This window comes from Pongo abelii, chromosome 7, assembly GCF_028885655.2.
Source record: "Pongo abelii isolate AG06213 chromosome 7, NHGRI_mPonAbe1-v2.0_pri, whole genome shotgun sequence".
Taxonomy (NCBI): domain Eukaryota; kingdom Metazoa; phylum Chordata; class Mammalia; order Primates; family Hominidae; genus Pongo; species Pongo abelii.
This window is the reverse complement of record NC_071992.2, coordinates 112,877,160-112,895,437: the sequence shown is the minus strand read 5'-3', so window position 1 is coordinate 112,895,437 and position 18,278 is coordinate 112,877,160. Positions and strand designations below refer to the sequence as shown.

Below are 18,278 nucleotides of genomic sequence, written 5' to 3'. Positions count from 1 at the left end.
TTTTTCAAGGCCTGGTTTAAATGCTGCTATCCATGTAAAGCCATTGTTGCCTGACTATGAGCTCCTTGATGCATGGAACTGTGTCCTGTCCATATTATTTGCCTGACATGAAGTGGGCAGTTAAAGCTTCTTATTGAAATAAGACGTCTCCTTGTAAGCCAAGTGTGTGATACAGTGATGATGCCATTGCAATAAGGTAGCCTAGGTTTTCCAGACAGCCCTACCATGGACTTGTATGTATTCCATTCTTGGGTGGGAGGAAATCTGCTGGGGCACTAAGGATACCATTAGTAAGATTTTCTATGGCCCTTATTCTCCAGGATAATGATACAAATTTCTTAAGCTTCCGTTTCCTTTACAACCACATGTCTTCACTTTCTAAGGCCAAATCAAAGCATACATCGGGGAGGATGCTAAACATGCTGTAGAAAATGGGGGCCCTCTCATAGCATTCATCTGCCACCCTTCCAGACTGTCAGACAGAAAAGAACTTGTCATCATGCTGTATACCCTGGGTGGTGTCTACTTTTGCACAGAAATTGTATATTCTAACTAAATGATACAATAACAACAGTAATATTCATGCAGCCTAAGGCTCTAAAATGACTACAGAATCTCTCATAACAAATCCAGAATAAAAGGTAGACCACATTCTAAGTGACTCATTGTAAACAAATCTTGCTTTATCTCACAGATGTATTCTGCAAATCAATTTACACACAATTTGTCTTTTTACACATGCTAGTAGAAATGTCTATGTAAACTGATGAGACAAGGTTGTTGAGTGTGTTAGCGAAGCTTCTAAATGTATTCAAACCTCAGGAAAAGCTCTCAGCAATTCCCAGCAGAAAAAAAAAATATATGTATCTGCCATGGGTCTTACAGAAAAGCCATTCACTAACATAAGTTGCCGCTAGAGGAAATAACATATCAGAATAAAAAATGAGAAGATCATCCTCTAAAGAAAAAGAGGAGGAGTCGCAGATGCCCCATGGCCATAAACCTAGTTTTATATATAATTAAAAAAAGGAAAGGAACAAATTCTTTTAAAAAAATTTTTTTATTTCAATAGGTTTTTGGGGAACAGGTGGTGTTTGGTTACATGAATAAGTTATTTAGTGGTGATTTCTGAGATTCTGGTGCACTCATCAACTGAGAAGTATACACTGTACCCAATGTGCAGTCTTTTATCCTTTGCCGCCCCCCATCCTTTCCCTTGAGTCCCCAAAGTCCAACGTGTCATTCTTATGCATTTGCGTCCACATAGCTTAACTCCCACATGTGGATGAGAACATACGATGTTTGGTTTTCCATTCCTGAGTTAATTCATTTAGAATGATGGTCTGCAATTACATCCAGGTTGCTGTGAATGCCATTATTTTGTTCCTTTTTGTGGCTGAGTAATATTCATATATATATCCATCATTGATTGATGGTCATTTGGGCTGGTTCCATAGTTTTGCAATTGCAAATCATGCTGCTATAAACATGAGTGTGCAAGCATCTTTTTCATATAATGACTTCTTTTCCTCTGGGTAGATACCTAGTAGTGAGATTGCTGGATTAAATGGTAGATATGCTTTTAGTTCTTTAAAGATTATCCACACTGTTTTCTGCAGTGCTTGTACCAGTTTACATTCCCACCAACAGTGTAAAAGTGTTCCCTTTTTACTGCATCTCTGCCAAAATCTATTTTTTTTTTTTGATTATGGATGTTCTTGCAGGAGTGAGGTGGTATTGCATTGTGTTTTTTATTTGCATTTCCCTCATTATTAGTGATGTTGAGCATTTTTCCATATGCTTATTGGCCATTTGTATATCTTCTTTTCAGAATTGTCTATTCATGTCCTTAGCCCTTTTTTGATGGGATTGTTTGTTATTTTCTTGCTTATTTGAGTTCTTAGATTCTGGATATTAGTCCTTTGTCAGATGTATAGATTGTAAAGATTTTCTCCCACTCTGTGGGTTGTCTGTTAACTCTGCTGCTGATTTCTTTTGTTGTGCAGAAGCCTTTTAGTTTAATTGAGTCCCATACGTCTATCTTTGTTTTTGTTGCATTTGCTTTTGGGTTCCTGGTCATGAAGTCTTTGCCTAAGCCAATGTCTAGAATACTTTTTCCAATTTTATCTTCTAGAATCTGTGTGGTTTCAGGTCTTAGATTTAAGTTTTTGTTCCATCTTGAGTTAATTTTTATGTAAGGTAAGAGATGAGGATCCAGTTTCATTCTTGCCATGTGGCTTGCCAATTATCCCAGCACCATTCATTGAATGGGCGTCTTTTCTCCACTTATGTTTTTGTTTGCTTTGTCACAGATCAGTTGGCTGTAAGTATTTGGCTTTATTTCTGGTTCTCTCTTCTGTTCCATTGGTCTACATGCCTATTTTGATACCAGTGCCATGCTGTTTTTTTTATACCAGTACCTACTTTTATACCAGTACCTATTTTTATACCAGTACCATGCTGTTTTGGTGTCTAAGGCCTTATAGTGTAGTTTGAAGTAGAGTAATGTGATGCTTCCAGATTTGTTCTTTTTGCTTGGTCTTGCTTTGGCTATGTGGGCTCTTTTTTGGTTCCATATGAATTTTAGGATTGTTTTTTCTACTTGCTGAAGAATGATGGTGGTATTTTGATGGGAATTGCAATGAATTTGTAGATTGCTTTTGGCAGTATGGTCATTTTCATAATATTGATGCTACCCATCCATGAGCATGGGATGTGTTTCCATTTGCTTGTGTCATCTATGATTTCTTTCAGCAGTGCTTTTTAGTTTTACTTGTAGAGGTCTTTTACATTCTTGGTTAGGTATAATCCTACTGTTTGGTTTTTTGTTGTTGTTGTTGTTTTTTTTTTTGGCAGCTATTGTGGAAGGGGTTGAGTTCTTAATTTGATTCTCAGCTTGGTTGCTGTTGGTATATAGAAGAGCTACTGATTTGTGTACATTAATTTTGTATCCTGAACCTTTGCTGAATTCATTTACCAGTTCTAGGAGCTTTTTGGATGAGTCTTTAGGGTTTTCTAGATATACAATCATATCATCAGCAAACCGTGACAGTTTGACTTCCTCGTTACTGATTGGGATGCACTTGATATCTTTTTCTTGTCTAATGACTCTGGCTAGGACTTCCAATTCTATGTTGAATAGAAGTGGTGAAAATGGGAATCCTTGTCTTGTTCCAGTTCTCAGGGGGAATGCTTTCAACTTTCCCTATTCAGTATAATGTTGTCTATCAGTTTGTTGTAGATGGCTATTATTACCTCAAGGTATGTCCCTTCTATGCCAATTTTGCTCAGGGTTTTAATCATAAAGGGATGCTGGATTTTGTCAAATGCTTCTTCTGCATCTATTAAGATGATCATGTGATTTTTGTTTTTAATTCTGTTTATGTGATGTATCATATTTATTGACTTATGTCTCTTAAATCATCCCTGCATCCCTAGTATGAAACCCACTTGATCATGGTGAAGTATCTTTTTGATATGCTGTTGGATTCAGTTTGCTAGTATTTTGTTGAGGATTTTAGCATCTATGTTCATCAGGGATATTGGTCTGTAGTCTTCTCTCTTTTTTTTTTTCTTGTTATGTCCTCCCTTGGTTTTGGTATTAGGGTGATACTGGCTTCATAGAATGAGTTAGGGGTGATTCTCTATTTCCTTATCCTTTGAAATAGTAGAATTGGTACCAATTCTTTTTTGAACATCTGATAGAATTCAGCCATGAATCTGTCTGGTCCTGGACTTTTTTTGTTTGGAATTTTTTTTTACTATCATTTCAATCTCACTGCCTGTTACTGGTCTGTTGAGAGATTCTGTATCTTCTTGGTTTAATCTAGGAGGGTTGTATACTTCCAATAATTTATCCACCTCCTCTAGGTTTTCTAGTTTATGTGTGTAAAGGTGTTCACAGTATCCTGTAATAATCTTTTGTATTTCTGTGGTACCAGTTGTAATATCTCCCATTTCATTTCTAATTGAGCTTATTTGGATCTTCTCTCTTCTTTTCTTGGTTAATCTCATAAATGGTCTATCTGTTTTATTTATATTTTCAAAGAACCAGCTTTTGTTTCATTTATCTTTTTTCTTTTTAAATTTCATTTAGTTCTGCTCTGATCTTCGTCATTTTCTTCTGCTGGGTTTGGGTTTTGATTGTTCTTGTTTCTCCACTTCCATAAGGCATGACCTTAGGTTGTCTATTGGTTCTCTTTCAGATTTTTGGTTTAGGCATTTAATGCTATGAACTTTCCTCTTAGCACCACTTCTGCTGTATCCCAGAGGTTTTGATAGGCTGTGTCACTATTATTATTCAGTTCAAATAATTTTTAAATTTCCATCTTGATTTCATTGTTGACCCAATGATCATTCAAGAACAGATTATTTAATTTCCATGTATTTGCATGGTTTTAAGGGTTCCTCTTGGAGTTTTCAAATTTTATTCCACTGTGGTCTGAGAAAGTACTTGATATAATTTTGATTTGCTTAAATTTACTGACACTTGTTTTGTGGCCTATCATATGGTCTAGGAGAATGTTCCATGTGCTGATGAATAGAATGTATATTCTGCAGTTGCTGGGTAGAATGTCATGTAAATATCTGTTAAGTTCACTTGTAGGGTATCATTTAGGTACAGATTTTCTTTGTTGACTTTCTGTCTTGATGCCCTGTTTAGTGCTATCAGTGGTGTATCAAAGTCCCCCATATTATTGTGTTGCTGTCTATCTCACTACTTAGGTCTAATAGTAATTGTTTCATAAATTTGGGATCTCCAGTGTTAGGTGTATATATATTTAGAATTGCAATATTTTCCTGTTGGACTAGTCCTTTTATCATTATATAATGTCCCTCTTCATCTTTTTAAACTGCTGTTGATTTAAAGTTTGTTTTTTCTGATATAAGAATAGCTACACCTGCTCACTTTTGGTGTCCATTTGCATGGAGTATCTTTTTCCACCCCTTCATCTTAAGTTTATGTGAGTCCTTATGTGTGAGAGTAGTCTCCTGAAGATAGCAGAAACTTGGTTGGTGCATTCTTATCCATTCTGTCATTCTGTTATCTTTTAAGTGCAGCATTTAGGCCACTTACAATCAATGTTAGTATTGACATGTGAGGTACTATTTTATTCATCATGCTATTTGTTGCCTGATGACCTTTTTTTTCATTGTGTTATTGTTATGTAGGTTCTGTGAGATTTATGCTTTAAGGAGATTCTATTTTGGTATATTTCAAGGATTTGTTTCAAGATTTAGAGCTCCTTTTAGCAGTTTTTGTAGTACTGGCTCAGTAGTGGTGAATTCTCTCAGCATTTTTTTGTCTGGAAAAGACTATCTTTCCTTCATTTATGAAGCTTAGTTTTGCTGGATACAAAATTCTTGGCTGATAATTGTTTTGTTTAAGGAGGCTAAAAAGAGGACCCCAATCCCATCTAGCTTGTAGGGTTTCTGCTGAGAAATCTGCTGTTAATCTGATGGGTTTTTCCTTTATAGGTTACCCGATGCTTTCGCCTCAGAGCTCTTAAGATTCCTTCCTTTATCTTGACTTTAGTTAACCTGATGACTATGTGCCTAGGTGATGATCTTTTGGCAATGAATTTCCCAGGAGTTCTTTGAGTTTCTTGTGTTTGGATGTCTAGATCTCTAGGAAGGCCAGGAAAGTTTTCCTTGATGATTCTAACAAATATGTTTTTCAGACTTTTAGATTTCTCTTCTTCCTTGAGAACACCAATTATTTTTAGGTTTGGATGTTTAACATAGTCCCAAACTTCTTGGAGGCTTTGTTCAATTTTTTCATTCTTTTTTCTTTGTCTTTGACAGATTGGGTTACTTTGAAAGCCTTGTCTTTGAACTCTGAAGTTCTTTCTTCTGCTTGTTCCATTCCATTGCTGAGACTTTCCAGTGCATTTTGCATTTCTTGCCTTCCAGAAGTTGTGATTGTTTTACATTTATGCTGTCTATTTCACTGAAGACTTTTTGTTTCATATCCCATATTTTTTATTTCTTTTAGTTGGACTTCACCTTTCTCTGGTGCCTCCTTGATTAACTTAATAATCAACCTTCTGAATTCTATTTCTGGCAATTCGGAGATTTCATCTTGGTTTGGATCCATCGCTGGTGAACTGGTATCATCTTTTGGGGGATGTAAAAGAAACTTGTTTTCTCATATTACCCAGATGTTTTTCTGGTTCATTCTCATTTGGGTAGACTATGTCAGAGGGAAGGTCTGGGATTCAGGGCTGCTAATCAGATTCTTTTGTCTCACGGGATGCTCCCTTGATGTGATGTTCTTTCCCTTCTCCTAGGAATGGGGCTTCCTGAGAGCTGAACTGTAGTGATTGTTTTTGCTCTTCTGGATCTAGCCACCCAGAGGAGCTACTGGGCTTCAGGCTGGTACTGAAGAGTGTCTGCAAAGAGTCCTGTGATGTGATCTGTCTTCAGGTCTTGCAGCCATGGATGCCAGCACCTGCTCTGATGGAATTAGCAGGGGAGTGAAGTGGTCTCTGCGAGGGTCCTTGGTTGTGTTTTTGTTTAGAGTGTTGGTTTTGTGTTGGTTGGCCTCCAGTCAGGAGGTGGCACTGACAAGAGTGCATTAGCTGTGTTCCTAGTTGCCCTAGGAACACTTGGTGAAGTGGTTTCTCAGGTGATGGGTAGGGCCATAGAGCTCCCAAAAGATTATGACCTTTGTCTTTGGCTACCAGGGCAGGTAGAGAAAGACTACCAGGTGGGGGAAGGGGTAGGCATGTCTGAGTTCAGCCTCTCCTTGGGCACGGCTTGCTGTAGCTGCTGTGGGCTACGAGGGTGTGGATCCCAGTCCAATGAAGTTATATTCCCAGGGGGATTATGGCCATCTCTACTGAGTCATACAAGTTGCTAGGGAGGTGGAGGAAAGCTGGCAGTCACAGGCCTTACCCTGCTCCCATGCAGCCTGCAATCCTGAAGGCCAGTCTCACTCCCACAGTGCCCCCATAACAGCACCGAATCTATTTCCAGGCAGCAGGTAACTAGGGCTGGGAACTTGCCCCAGACCATGAGCCTCTCCTTTGAGAAAGAAAACAGACTCATAGTTTTTTTGGCATCTCAGGAAGCCTGCAGCAGTGATCCAGTTCCTTCAAAGGGTCTGTGGATTCTCTTGGCTTTCCTGGTATGTTCCTGAGGTAGTTCTTAGAGCAAAAGTTCACTATGTGAGTCTCCAAACACTGCTCTGTCTGTTAGAATGGGAGCTGCAAACTAGTCCTGCCTCCTATCTGCCATTTTAATCCTTCTTCACAATTTCTTCAAGTTTCTAATTCTTCTACTGTTTTAGGTACTTTCCTCAATAAGTACAATTATAAAACATCAAGACCAAAATTCAGAACCAAAGAAGCAAGCCGCATCTACAGATTAACATTTAAATTAATAAAAATAAAATTTAATGTTGGGGGAAATATTTAAGACTTAAAACAAGTTAATTTCCTGGACAGCTTCACAAGCAGATGTATTATGTGCTAAACATATTCAGGACCAGTGATTTTAATAGGATACCTTTCCCAGGGCCATTAGTCTCCCTTCCTTTGTTCCCAAATAATTGTGCAGAAAGCATATCCAACATGGCAATAGGGAGAATTCATGGAATGTTTTAAAATAAAAATTCCTGCTAGAAAATAAAAATCTTACCAAATTATGATTCATCTGGGGCCATAGAAAAACCTGATAGAAAGAGTCATTAGCATATTTCAAATATTTCCAAAAATACTACGTTCATTTTGAATAAAATAGACTCAGATAGTGTGGATAAAAAGTTAGTTGTCGGCTAGAGTTTGCACTTGGGTGGATACAAATGTTCTTCAGGGAGAAACACAAGAATAGGCTCTATCATGCCAATTAAAGAATCATCATATGGTTCTAGCTTGTCAATATTCTGGCAATCTCAAGCTCCCAAAGGTAGCCTAGAAAATCTAGAATGAAAACAAATCCAAGGCTATTTGTACTCACTTCCAGAAGTGCATCTGTGTAAGGATTCTTGTATTCTTACTCAGTTCTCCCACCTCAAAAAATGCCACAGGGCATTGTGTTCCAAAGTACACTATACCCACAGAATACTCTCCCAACAAATGTTATTTACAAATAAAGAAATTACCAAGAGGGAGTTCCCAAACTTATCTGACCATAGGACACTTTTCCCCCTTTCTTTATAATATCTCTTGTTATCCTGAGGATGAGTGTTCCTAGAAACAGACTGGGAGTGTTGTTCCATTAAAACAATATTATAAAGTACTTAACAGTGTTGGGCATGGCGTCAGGCTGCCTAGATTAAAATTTTTCACATAATTTCTGGTGACCTCGGGCAAGGTACTTAGCTTTGCTCTGCTTTGGTTTCCTCTTCTGTAAAATGAATATAACACGAGTTACCTACTGCTTGAGTTTATTTTCAGGAATAAAGGAGAATATGTACTTAGTGGAGTGCTTAGCACAATGCTTACAATAGTAATCTTCAGTCAATGCTAGCTCTCAATACTTTTATTATACCCAGCGGTATGGCTAAACCCAGTGGGGAGGTCCTTTCCAAAGGAGATATCTTTTGTAGGTCTGGGCTAGTCTCAGATTCGTTTCAGGACACCAGCCATCTCTAGTTCTACGCTTTAGGCTTCCATTTCACTGGAGGCTGTTCATTTTCTTCTCTGTTACTCTGAATTACATTTCCTGGGGCTTTTCCAAGACAGACTTGACCAGTGCCTTAGGGAAGAAAACCTTCTTCCCAGATGGGTCCCCATTTCTAAGAGAGAACCCGCTGCATTGGAAATGGCTGCATAAAGCTCTAGCTACAGTGGAACTTGCATCAAAGCCCTGGCATGCCTTTGGCTGTCTTCATGGTTGTATTCTGGGCCAGGGAGGCTTGGTGACTCCTGGACAACTTTTCCAACTCCTTACCTCTGCCGTGTTGTTTCTGTTAACAGGGTGTTTATGATAATGACAATACCAAAACTCTTTCTTTTCTTTTTAATTTCTTTTTTGGGAGTGGGGGTAGAGAAGTATTTGATGGGTTTTTCTTGATTACTGAAGTAACACATACTTATTACACAAAAATCTAATATTATATAAATATATCAGGTAAAAAGTGAACCTCTCCTGTAATTCCACAACCCCTGTCTCCCCCTATAATCCCAAGACTGCTACTGTCAACAATTTTCTTCTCATTTTTAATGACGCGCAGAACTGGAAGCTCTGTACTCTGCTGGGAATACTTCATTCTACTGTTTGCCTCAGGAATTTATACTTATCTTTATAAAAGAAAGTTCAAATAACATCTTAGCGAAGTTGCTCTGACCCAGCCAAGCCATGTTGGTCCGTCTCTTTACCAGGTGCCCAAAGTAATTTGTACATCCTACATTCAGAAAACTTACCACAATTTCATTGCAATTTTTGAATTAAATGTCCCTCCTACTTCAAGGACTTAAAGGGCCATTTCTCTTTCCTCTTTAGTGCAAGGCATCTGACACATAAACCAGCAGTCAATGCACAAGTATTTGTTGAGTGAATGAATGAAGAAACATACCAATAAAATATTTTTCTAAGACATAGACTTTCAAGCTCTATAGTAATCACAGTCAGGAGGCTCAACATTTACATTTTTTCTGGAAAATGTTTCTTATATATTCCACATTCCAACAACCAGGTAATACTGTTAATTCTCATATCTTTCATTTCTGTAGACCTGAAAACTCAAAATTCTAACTTCATAGAAAATGATACAGTTGGAAGAATTTGGGATGGATGGTAGTTTATTTTCTAAGTGCCAAATGAGCATTTTGGAGCATCATTGGCCATAGGCTTTGTCCACTGACACCAGAACATTCCAGGAAATAACATTTCAAATAAACAGTTTCAAGTCCAGTAAACCACAAACACAGAAAAGTATTCAACGACACTTCACAGCAAATAGCCCTCTGTAGACGGTTACTCGGGAAAGACTGAATATATTTACAAAGCACAAATAACTCTGTTAGATTAATTGAATATAATTTAAGCTGAAGGCTGAGCAAAAAAGTGAATCTATAAGAGTGGTGAGAGGGGAAGACAAAGAAGAAGATACCAGAAGGATGAATCTTAGAAAAATATTTCCAAATATCAGAGATCCCCACTGGACCAACTCTTCAAGTTAACAAGCTCCACTGAGGGACTCTGACATGCTGCATGACACATCGTCCAAGGAATAGCATCCAAAAGGAGTCTCGTTTTTCTTGGAAAAAGAGATTGCCACAGAGCTTTCACATTTTACCAGTTAAACAGATTGGATTCCATGTAATTAAGTAATATAATTATAAACCTATTTCTTCGCCTCAAGCCCAAGGCCATATTTATAGTTCAAGTATATCAGCAATTTTCATTCAGAATTCATACATCACATGCTGAACCTAGCTCTTCATGTTAAAATACATAGGCATCTACAAATAGAAATCCACAATTTCAAAATTAAAGAGTAAGACTCAATGGGTGCAATCACAGAAACTGAGGTGCAGAGTAGATACTGGGCATTAAACATAAGCAGGATATAGAATTGACCAGGAGAAATGTAAGACTTCTAAAAATTTAGTATGAAATGAAAAAAAGTGGAGGGGTCACTGGGTTTCTATCGTACAAGGGATGGTGACTTAAGTAGAAAAGGGAAAGGATATTTTAGGGATACATAGCAACTGGCCCTAAAGTTACATTAGTATAGCTAATATACTAAGTTAGGAGGCAAAGTAATCACTAATGGGGATGGAGGTAAACTAAATTATCATCCTCTCTTATATTAAAAAAATAGTACTGTCAGAATCATGCTTATTAAGTTATAAAAGTTAACATTTATTGATAACTTGGGTTGGGCCAGCCCATGTTCTAAGTATACTCTGTGAATAGCTTATTTAATTTCCAAAGCAACTTTATGAGATAGGAACTATTATTATCCCATTTCACAGATGAGAAAATTGAGGCACAGAGAGGCAAAGTAACTTGCCTAAGGCCACACACCTAGGAGATTGCAGAGCTGAGATTTGACCCCCGGCAGTCTGGCTCCAGAATCCTATGTTTTTAACAGGATACTATCATGCCTCATAACGCCTACTCAAAAGAAATATTACTCTTTATTTTAGAGTTCTATTCATATCTTTACATAGACTTTCAGAAATCTTTTGGAGATTTAAGTCCCGAATTAAAGAGACTGGTCACTAGCTATCAAAAGCAACTGAAGTCGATGTACTTTGAGAACTTGTAAAAGATACTCAGTTCACATTTGCGTGGTATTTAACATTTGTCCATGCAACTGAATTCAATTCAATTAAAAGTGATTTAGGGTCCCATGCTGAATACCAAAGAAGTAAGATTCAAAGCTTAAAGAAGATACAATTTTTATTCCAATCTAGAGCAAATGAAATACTCTGAAGCTTACAGTTGAATAGAGATGAGAAAAATGAAGTCCAGAGCATTCAAATGACTTGCTTAAGGCCCAAAATGTAGTAAAGTGACCTAAAGTCCAATTCAAATGGGTTTAAAGAAAGTTTCTCTTTTTACTCCACCACTGTGCTTCCAATCAAGCTGGTTGAACATACTGAAATAAAATTGATGTCCAAAATCATTATCGGTGCTTTTTGAAGAGGAAAAATGTTTGACTTTTTCCTGCTTTCCTCTAGAACCCACTTCTTTCTGGAATGATACGAGAAACAGAAAGAAGAGATAGCCAAGGGAATATTTTTAAGAGAAGAGGAGGAGAGAATTAACATAGCGTCTCCCAGATTTTCTGTGAAGGAATGTGTGATTTTCAGTTTTATTCGCTGGATAACTTCTCTCTCAAACCTTCCCCAATTCTAAAATTAGATGTTGAAATTATGTCTATATTGATAACTATGTGTGTCTGTATGTGTGAAGGTTACCCACTCCATTCTAAGAGCCTTAAGAACAGAGGACACGCTTTAAACCTATGTGCCCAGCTTTTACAAAGTGCTTTATAAAAAGCAAAGTAGGTGGTCAAAATATTTTCTGTCATGTATGGTAATTATGGTAAAAGCATATATACAATGTAAGATTTCCAATTAGTTTGTTTTCTTTAACAAAATGACCCTGTATTCACGTTACCTAGATGTTTTTATTAGTTTATATTAGTGGTTCTCAAAATGGGGCAACTGCTTCCCCTGGCCCCCCAGGGGACATCTGGCAATGTCTGGAGACATTTTTGTTATCATAACTTGAGGTTAGGGGAGGGTGCTACTGGCTTCTAGTGGGAAGAGGTCAGGGATGCTGCAAAACATCCTATCATGCATGGGACAGACCTTGCAACAAAGAATTATCTGCCTGGATTCTTTATTGTGGCAGAAATAATGAAAATCACTCTTTCTATCCTAGGTTACTCTTTTATTTCTATGATGGAAAGATGACCAGCCTTTATCCATTGTCCTAATAGTCTGATAATGTGTTAAGATGAATAAGGGAAAGGAAGTAGGAGGTGCTGCTGATTTTTCTTTGCATTTCATCATATTTTCCTTGCATATTCTTTAGCTGGTGTGGTTACATTTGCTTCAGTTTTATTTGCTTGTTCGTTTTCCCCAGTGGCTGATAATAACATTTGACACTTTAGATGTCTGGCATACACATGAATAAAAATTTCTTTAAGAGGATAAGTTGTTTCTTTTCTGGGAATCAACTGACCTCAAGAGGATCTTTGAACGTACCATAGTAACTAATCTGTTAAGTATTTTGTGTTTTGAGTTAAACACGTCACTACCGAGATCCTCACACATTAGTTAACAATTTTCTAAATATTTACCAAGATCTTTAATAAGTGAGAGTGCTTCCCATGATATAAAGGCTCCACCGCCATCATCCATGGCACCCTGCCCAACATCCCAGCTGTCCAGATGTCCACTGACCAGTACAACCTAGAACAAATAATAAAAAGACAAAAAATAAAACTAAGAAAAATGACATCAAAGAGCAAACATTTATAGGTATTCAAAATATAAAAATGAAACTTTTATATTTTGTTTCCTATTTTTATGTCTTTAAAGGTATGTGTCATTATTAGTGGAAAACTTGGTATTGAGGAATTATATAAGGGGTCTAAGTCTATCCTAATAGTAATAAAAATCCTCACTTTGTACCTTTCTTTATTAATATAATTTTGACTACTAAAGAAATTGGCTTGGCTGGGCGCGGTGGCTCACGCCTGTAATCCCAGCACTCTGGGAGGCCGAGGCGGGCGGATCACAAGGTCAGGAGATCAAGACCATCCTGGCTAACAAGGTGAAACCCTGTCTCTACTAAAAATACAAAACATTAGCTAGGTGTGGTGGCGGGCGCCTGTAGTCCCAGGTACTTGGGAGGCTGAGGCAGGAGAATGGTGTGAACTCGGGAGGTGGAGCTTGCAATGAGGTGAGATTGCATCACTGCACTCCAGCGTGGGTGGCAGAGCAAGACTCCATCACAAAAAAAAAAAAAAAAAAAAAAAGAAAAGAGATTGGCTTATTACTGACAGATATTTGGTAAATTTATTATATGGCTTAAAACCTAAATTACATAAAAATGAAGCTTTTATTCTTAACCGCCCCAAATTCTAGAAGAAACATAATAAACATGTGTTGATTTAAATGAGAAAATGAGAACAATAATTTATTTAAAAAATTGTTTTATGCATTATAGATTGATGTTGAATAAATAAATAGCTGGATTTCAAAACTAGATCCAATTGAACAGGAGAACTTTTAAGGGAAATTTCAACTGACATTAGTATTAAATAAATCTAGAAATTATATTACACATTTGAAATCATTACGGGTTTAAAATTCTTCTTAGGAAGTATTAGTAATTCTAAGAAAATATAAAAAAATTCACTGAAACTAAATTTTGTGGACACATTTCAAACAAGTTATAAACCAAGTAAAGTGATGCTGGGGTGTACAGAATATTGGTTTGAAAAAAAAAGGTATCTTGATCATTATAAAACATACAAATATGTAGTCAGATGAATTACATATCTAAATACAGATTTTAGAGGAAGGCATAGAATAACTTCGCCAATTTGGAGTAGGCAAAGATATCTTAAACTGGACACAAAAATTATAAACCATAAAAGAAAAAAATAATAAATTACGTTTTGAGTTAAACATGTCACTACTGAGATCCTCACACATTGATTAACAATTTTCTAAATATTTACTAAGATCTTTAATATGTGAGAGTGTTTTTTTAAAATTAGGAATATCTAGTCATCAAAAGACCCCATTAAGAGAGCGAAAAGGTAACCCACAGAAAAACAGAAAATATTCAGCCTATATATATATACATATATATATGAACAGACAATTCACAAAGAAAGATATGCAAATTACTAATAATCACAAAAAAGATACTCAGCTTCATCATTAGGGAAATATAAATTAAACCACATTCAATACATATTGAACCAGATGGCTAAAATTAAAAAGACAAAATATGCCAAATATTGGTGAGGAGGTAGAGCAACCGGAACTCTTGTACATTGCTAGTGTAAGTACATTCAACCACCTGGAAAAACTGGCTTATCTATTAAATCTGAACATACACAAAACTATGACCCAGCAATTCTACTCCTCGTTATATATCCAACAGGATTTGTTTGTTTGTGTGTGTGTGTGTGTGTGTGTGTGTATACTTTAACCAAAAAAGATGTACTGGAATGTTCATAACAGAGTATTCATAATAGACCTAACCCTCCCCCCACCCCAAAAAAAAGAAAACTCATCAAATGTCTGCTGACAATAGAATGAATAAATTGTGTTGTATTTATCAATAGGACACTCCATAGCAATAAGGCAGAAATGGAAAATGAAAAAACACAATTCATGATAAAATTGTATGAGTCTCATAAACATAATGAAGAATGAAAGAAGCCAGATACAAAATAACACATGATGTATAATTCCATTTATATAAAGTATAAAAACATGCAAAACAAGAGAGTGATTACCCTTGGTGAGGAGGGTTAGTGACAAAAAGCGGGTATAGGAAACCTTTTGGGGTGCTGGTCATCTTCTGTTTTCTGATCTGGGTAGCAGTTACACAGGTGTACTCAGTTTGTAAAAATTCACCATATACACTTAGGATTCGTGCACTTTCTCTGAAAATATTATACTTCAATATAATTTTTTAAAAAGTTTTACAGATTGATATGTATGCACAACATGTACTAAGTAAACCAAAGTTGAACCAATCTTCTTGATGATTAAAATAAAAACTGCCCATGACTTTGGGAAAGCAGGACTTTGGGGTTAAAATATTAGAGTGACCCTTTGCACTGAATGATTCACTGAGCAGCTGCAGGATCTCCCACTGACTTACATACAGACCCAGTCTAGTATGACTTCATTGTAGTTACAAACAAGCACAATCCCCCAAACTAACAAATGGCTATGTAATGAACCCAAATGGATTGTTTCTATGGGGGAAAAATAAAGAATAAAGAATAATTCATGTTGCAATAGCAGGAACTTCTGATTCAGAAAGTAGTGGTGTAATCCCATGTGGGACAAACAGCCCAATTAGTCAACATTCTCATGATTCTCAGAACATTTTCCCAATGACGTTCCAGTGGATTAAAAGTGTCAAAATGTGCATCAATAAACTTTTTCTCAGATAATATATAGGAGCAACTAAGTCAAGGAAGCTATTATTTTATCCTTCAGATTTCTTTCAGAATAATTGAGGTTGTTTATGATCATACTTCTTTATGTTTTCTCCATTCTGTAATCTACTTAATATTACTTAAACTAGTAGTTAAAAAATTGGAAAGATGGTTTTTGAATGATAGGAAACTAAGCGATATCCCATAGGATAAGGTCTTTGGTATAGTGCTATAGAAGAATGATTACATACTCTCTGGATTATGAGAGCTTGTTTTAGTATTTTTTTAAATCAAAAAAAAAACTGGGGCAACAATGAAATAGTAGTAGTAATTTTAATATCTATTGATTTAAAACTAGGTAATGACAAAAAGCTACTTCTAATTCAGTAGCAATTTGAATGAAATTGGATTTTCCAAATATAAGAGCTTCTGCATACGCTTAGAAAATAGCAGTGCAGGAGGTTTCACTCAAAATGGAATGTGGCTAGCATTCCTTAATGTCACCTCACAAAAGATAACCCAGAAAAATATACCAACGCACAAGGCTACTGAAAATCTCCCTTATGTCAGGGTCAGGCATAAAAGAACATTAGTTATAATAAACTTGGATCTGATTTAGACAAACAAAACAAAAACAGACTACCCAGAAATGCAGTAAACTGCAGTTTCACGAAAAATATCACCTGATAAATGTTAGGAAAATGCACAGTCCCTTCGCTACCTCTGTTGCCAGTTCCGGATTCCTTTGAGCAAAAGCATGGCCTAGAATCAACAAAGAAGTGGGCACCTGCCCATCTACCCCTTGTGTTCTGCATCTTGAGGCACTCAAGGTACTGACCAATTCCTTTCCCTCAACTTCCTTTTCACCACCATCTCTTCAAAATGCAGTATAGAGTAAAAAATTACTCTGAAAACAACAATAGCAGTAGCAGCTGTAACAAAACAACTAGAAAGGTAGAATGGGAACTCTAGTTCTTTGAAATGTAGGGTTTGTTATTTGTGAGGCAGACTAAATCAGCCCTGACTACCTTGGGAATGAGGGCCTTGGGAATAGGGGAAGAATACACCGCAGTCGAACAGAAATGCGCTGGATGAAAGCCTGCTAGCAGAAGGAACCAGAATGGCAATGGCATACATCCACCTGCAGGCCAGCTGTAGGTCTGAGAGTGGAGATGGACGAAATCAAAGATGTGCAGAGAGCAGCCTGAGGACAAGCCCCTCTGTTACTGGTGCATATGAAGACACCGAGTCCAAATGGATCCACCTGATTATGAGATGAAAATGAGACATATGAAAAATATGGCAGGACTAGGGAGAGGAAATAGCCTCAGAGGATGTGCATTCTTAGGAAAATGAGCTAATGCAAGATACTGAAGAACATTTCACGCTCTCTGGCATTCAGTCATGGTTTCCTTCAACAATTTTTATTGAGTTCCCACTATGTGCTAGAGATACCAAAATGAATAAAACAAGCAAATATTCTAGCCTTAATTGAATTTAGATTCTGGTGGGAAGATGGAAAATAAATAAACACAATATAATGATAGTTTTAAGTGCAACAGAGAAAAATATCTTTATATCTTCAGTGTGGAGATTTTAAAAATAGAATAAAAATTCAAAGCATGAATAGTAGATGTATAAATTTAACTATCATAAAATGAAGCCTTTATGTTCATCAAGAGAAATCATAGAATGAGAGGAGTTGCTAGAAATTAGAAGAAGACATTTACAATATATATAACTCAAAATGATTTATATTCAAAATGGATAAAGAATTCTTACAAATCAATAAAAAAAGACAAGCAACCCAAAAAGCAAATAGGCAAAACACATAAAGAGGCATTTCACAGAAAAGAAATTATGAATGGATAGCAAGCATTTGAAAAGGTGACCAATTTCATTACCAATCAGGGAAATGTAAATGTAAATTAAATCCTTAATAAGATACCACTTTACAACTATCTGGCAAAAAATTTAAAATCACACAAATGAGATCTTGGCAAGGAGGCTGAGCAATAGGAATTCTTATCCACTCCTGGTAGAAGCAGGAAATTGTTACAATCATTAAGGGAAAACAATTGGACATATCCTTATAAAGTTGAACATATGGGCATTCCACAATCCAACAATTCCACTCGTGGTGTAAACATTAGAGGAATTCTAATACCAGGAGACATGGACCAAAACTGTCATACAGACACATTCAGAAGTTCTCAAACTGAAAACACACAAATGTCCATCATCAGTAGAATCGATAAATTGTGGAATAGTCATACAATGGACTATTACAAAGTAGTAAAGTGAACCAAAAATGACCTAGATGCATTATTAAATATAAATGAATCTCAAAACAAAAATAGGCAACAAAAAACAAAAACCCAAAAAAGACAAAAGAAGTAGAAGATTATGATTCTATAATATAAATTTCAACTAAACTAAATAATATAATGTTCAGTAATATATACAAAGATGGTATAACTATGAAGAAAAGCAAAGCAATGGTATACCGAAGTTAGCATTGTGTTTATGTCAAATGGGGGTTAGGGCAGGGAGGAGGAGGTGATCAGGTACGGGAACACAGTGACCTTCAAAGACACTGATAGTGTTCTGTTTCTGCAACTCAGTGGTGAGAACATGTGTAATCCTTCCGTTAATATTCTCTGAATTGAACATAGATAAA

At 36.5% G+C, this 18,278-nt stretch overlaps 1 protein-coding gene across 5 annotated transcripts in view; it reads right to left on the bottom strand.

The window, feature by feature from the left end:
• CPQ (carboxypeptidase Q) overlaps window positions 1-18,278 on the bottom strand; it is a 585,190-nt gene that overhangs the window by 253,468 nt on the left and 313,444 nt on the right. For all 5 annotated transcript variants that reach the window (XR_008527671.2, XM_054560984.2, XM_054560983.2 and 2 more), the window contains 1 exon segment: window positions 12,767-12,878. Coding sequence is in view for 4 of the 5 variants with exons in the window: in XM_054560984.2 (XP_054416959.2) it covers window positions 12,767-12,878 (112 nt within the window). In the remaining variant the exon portion in view is untranslated.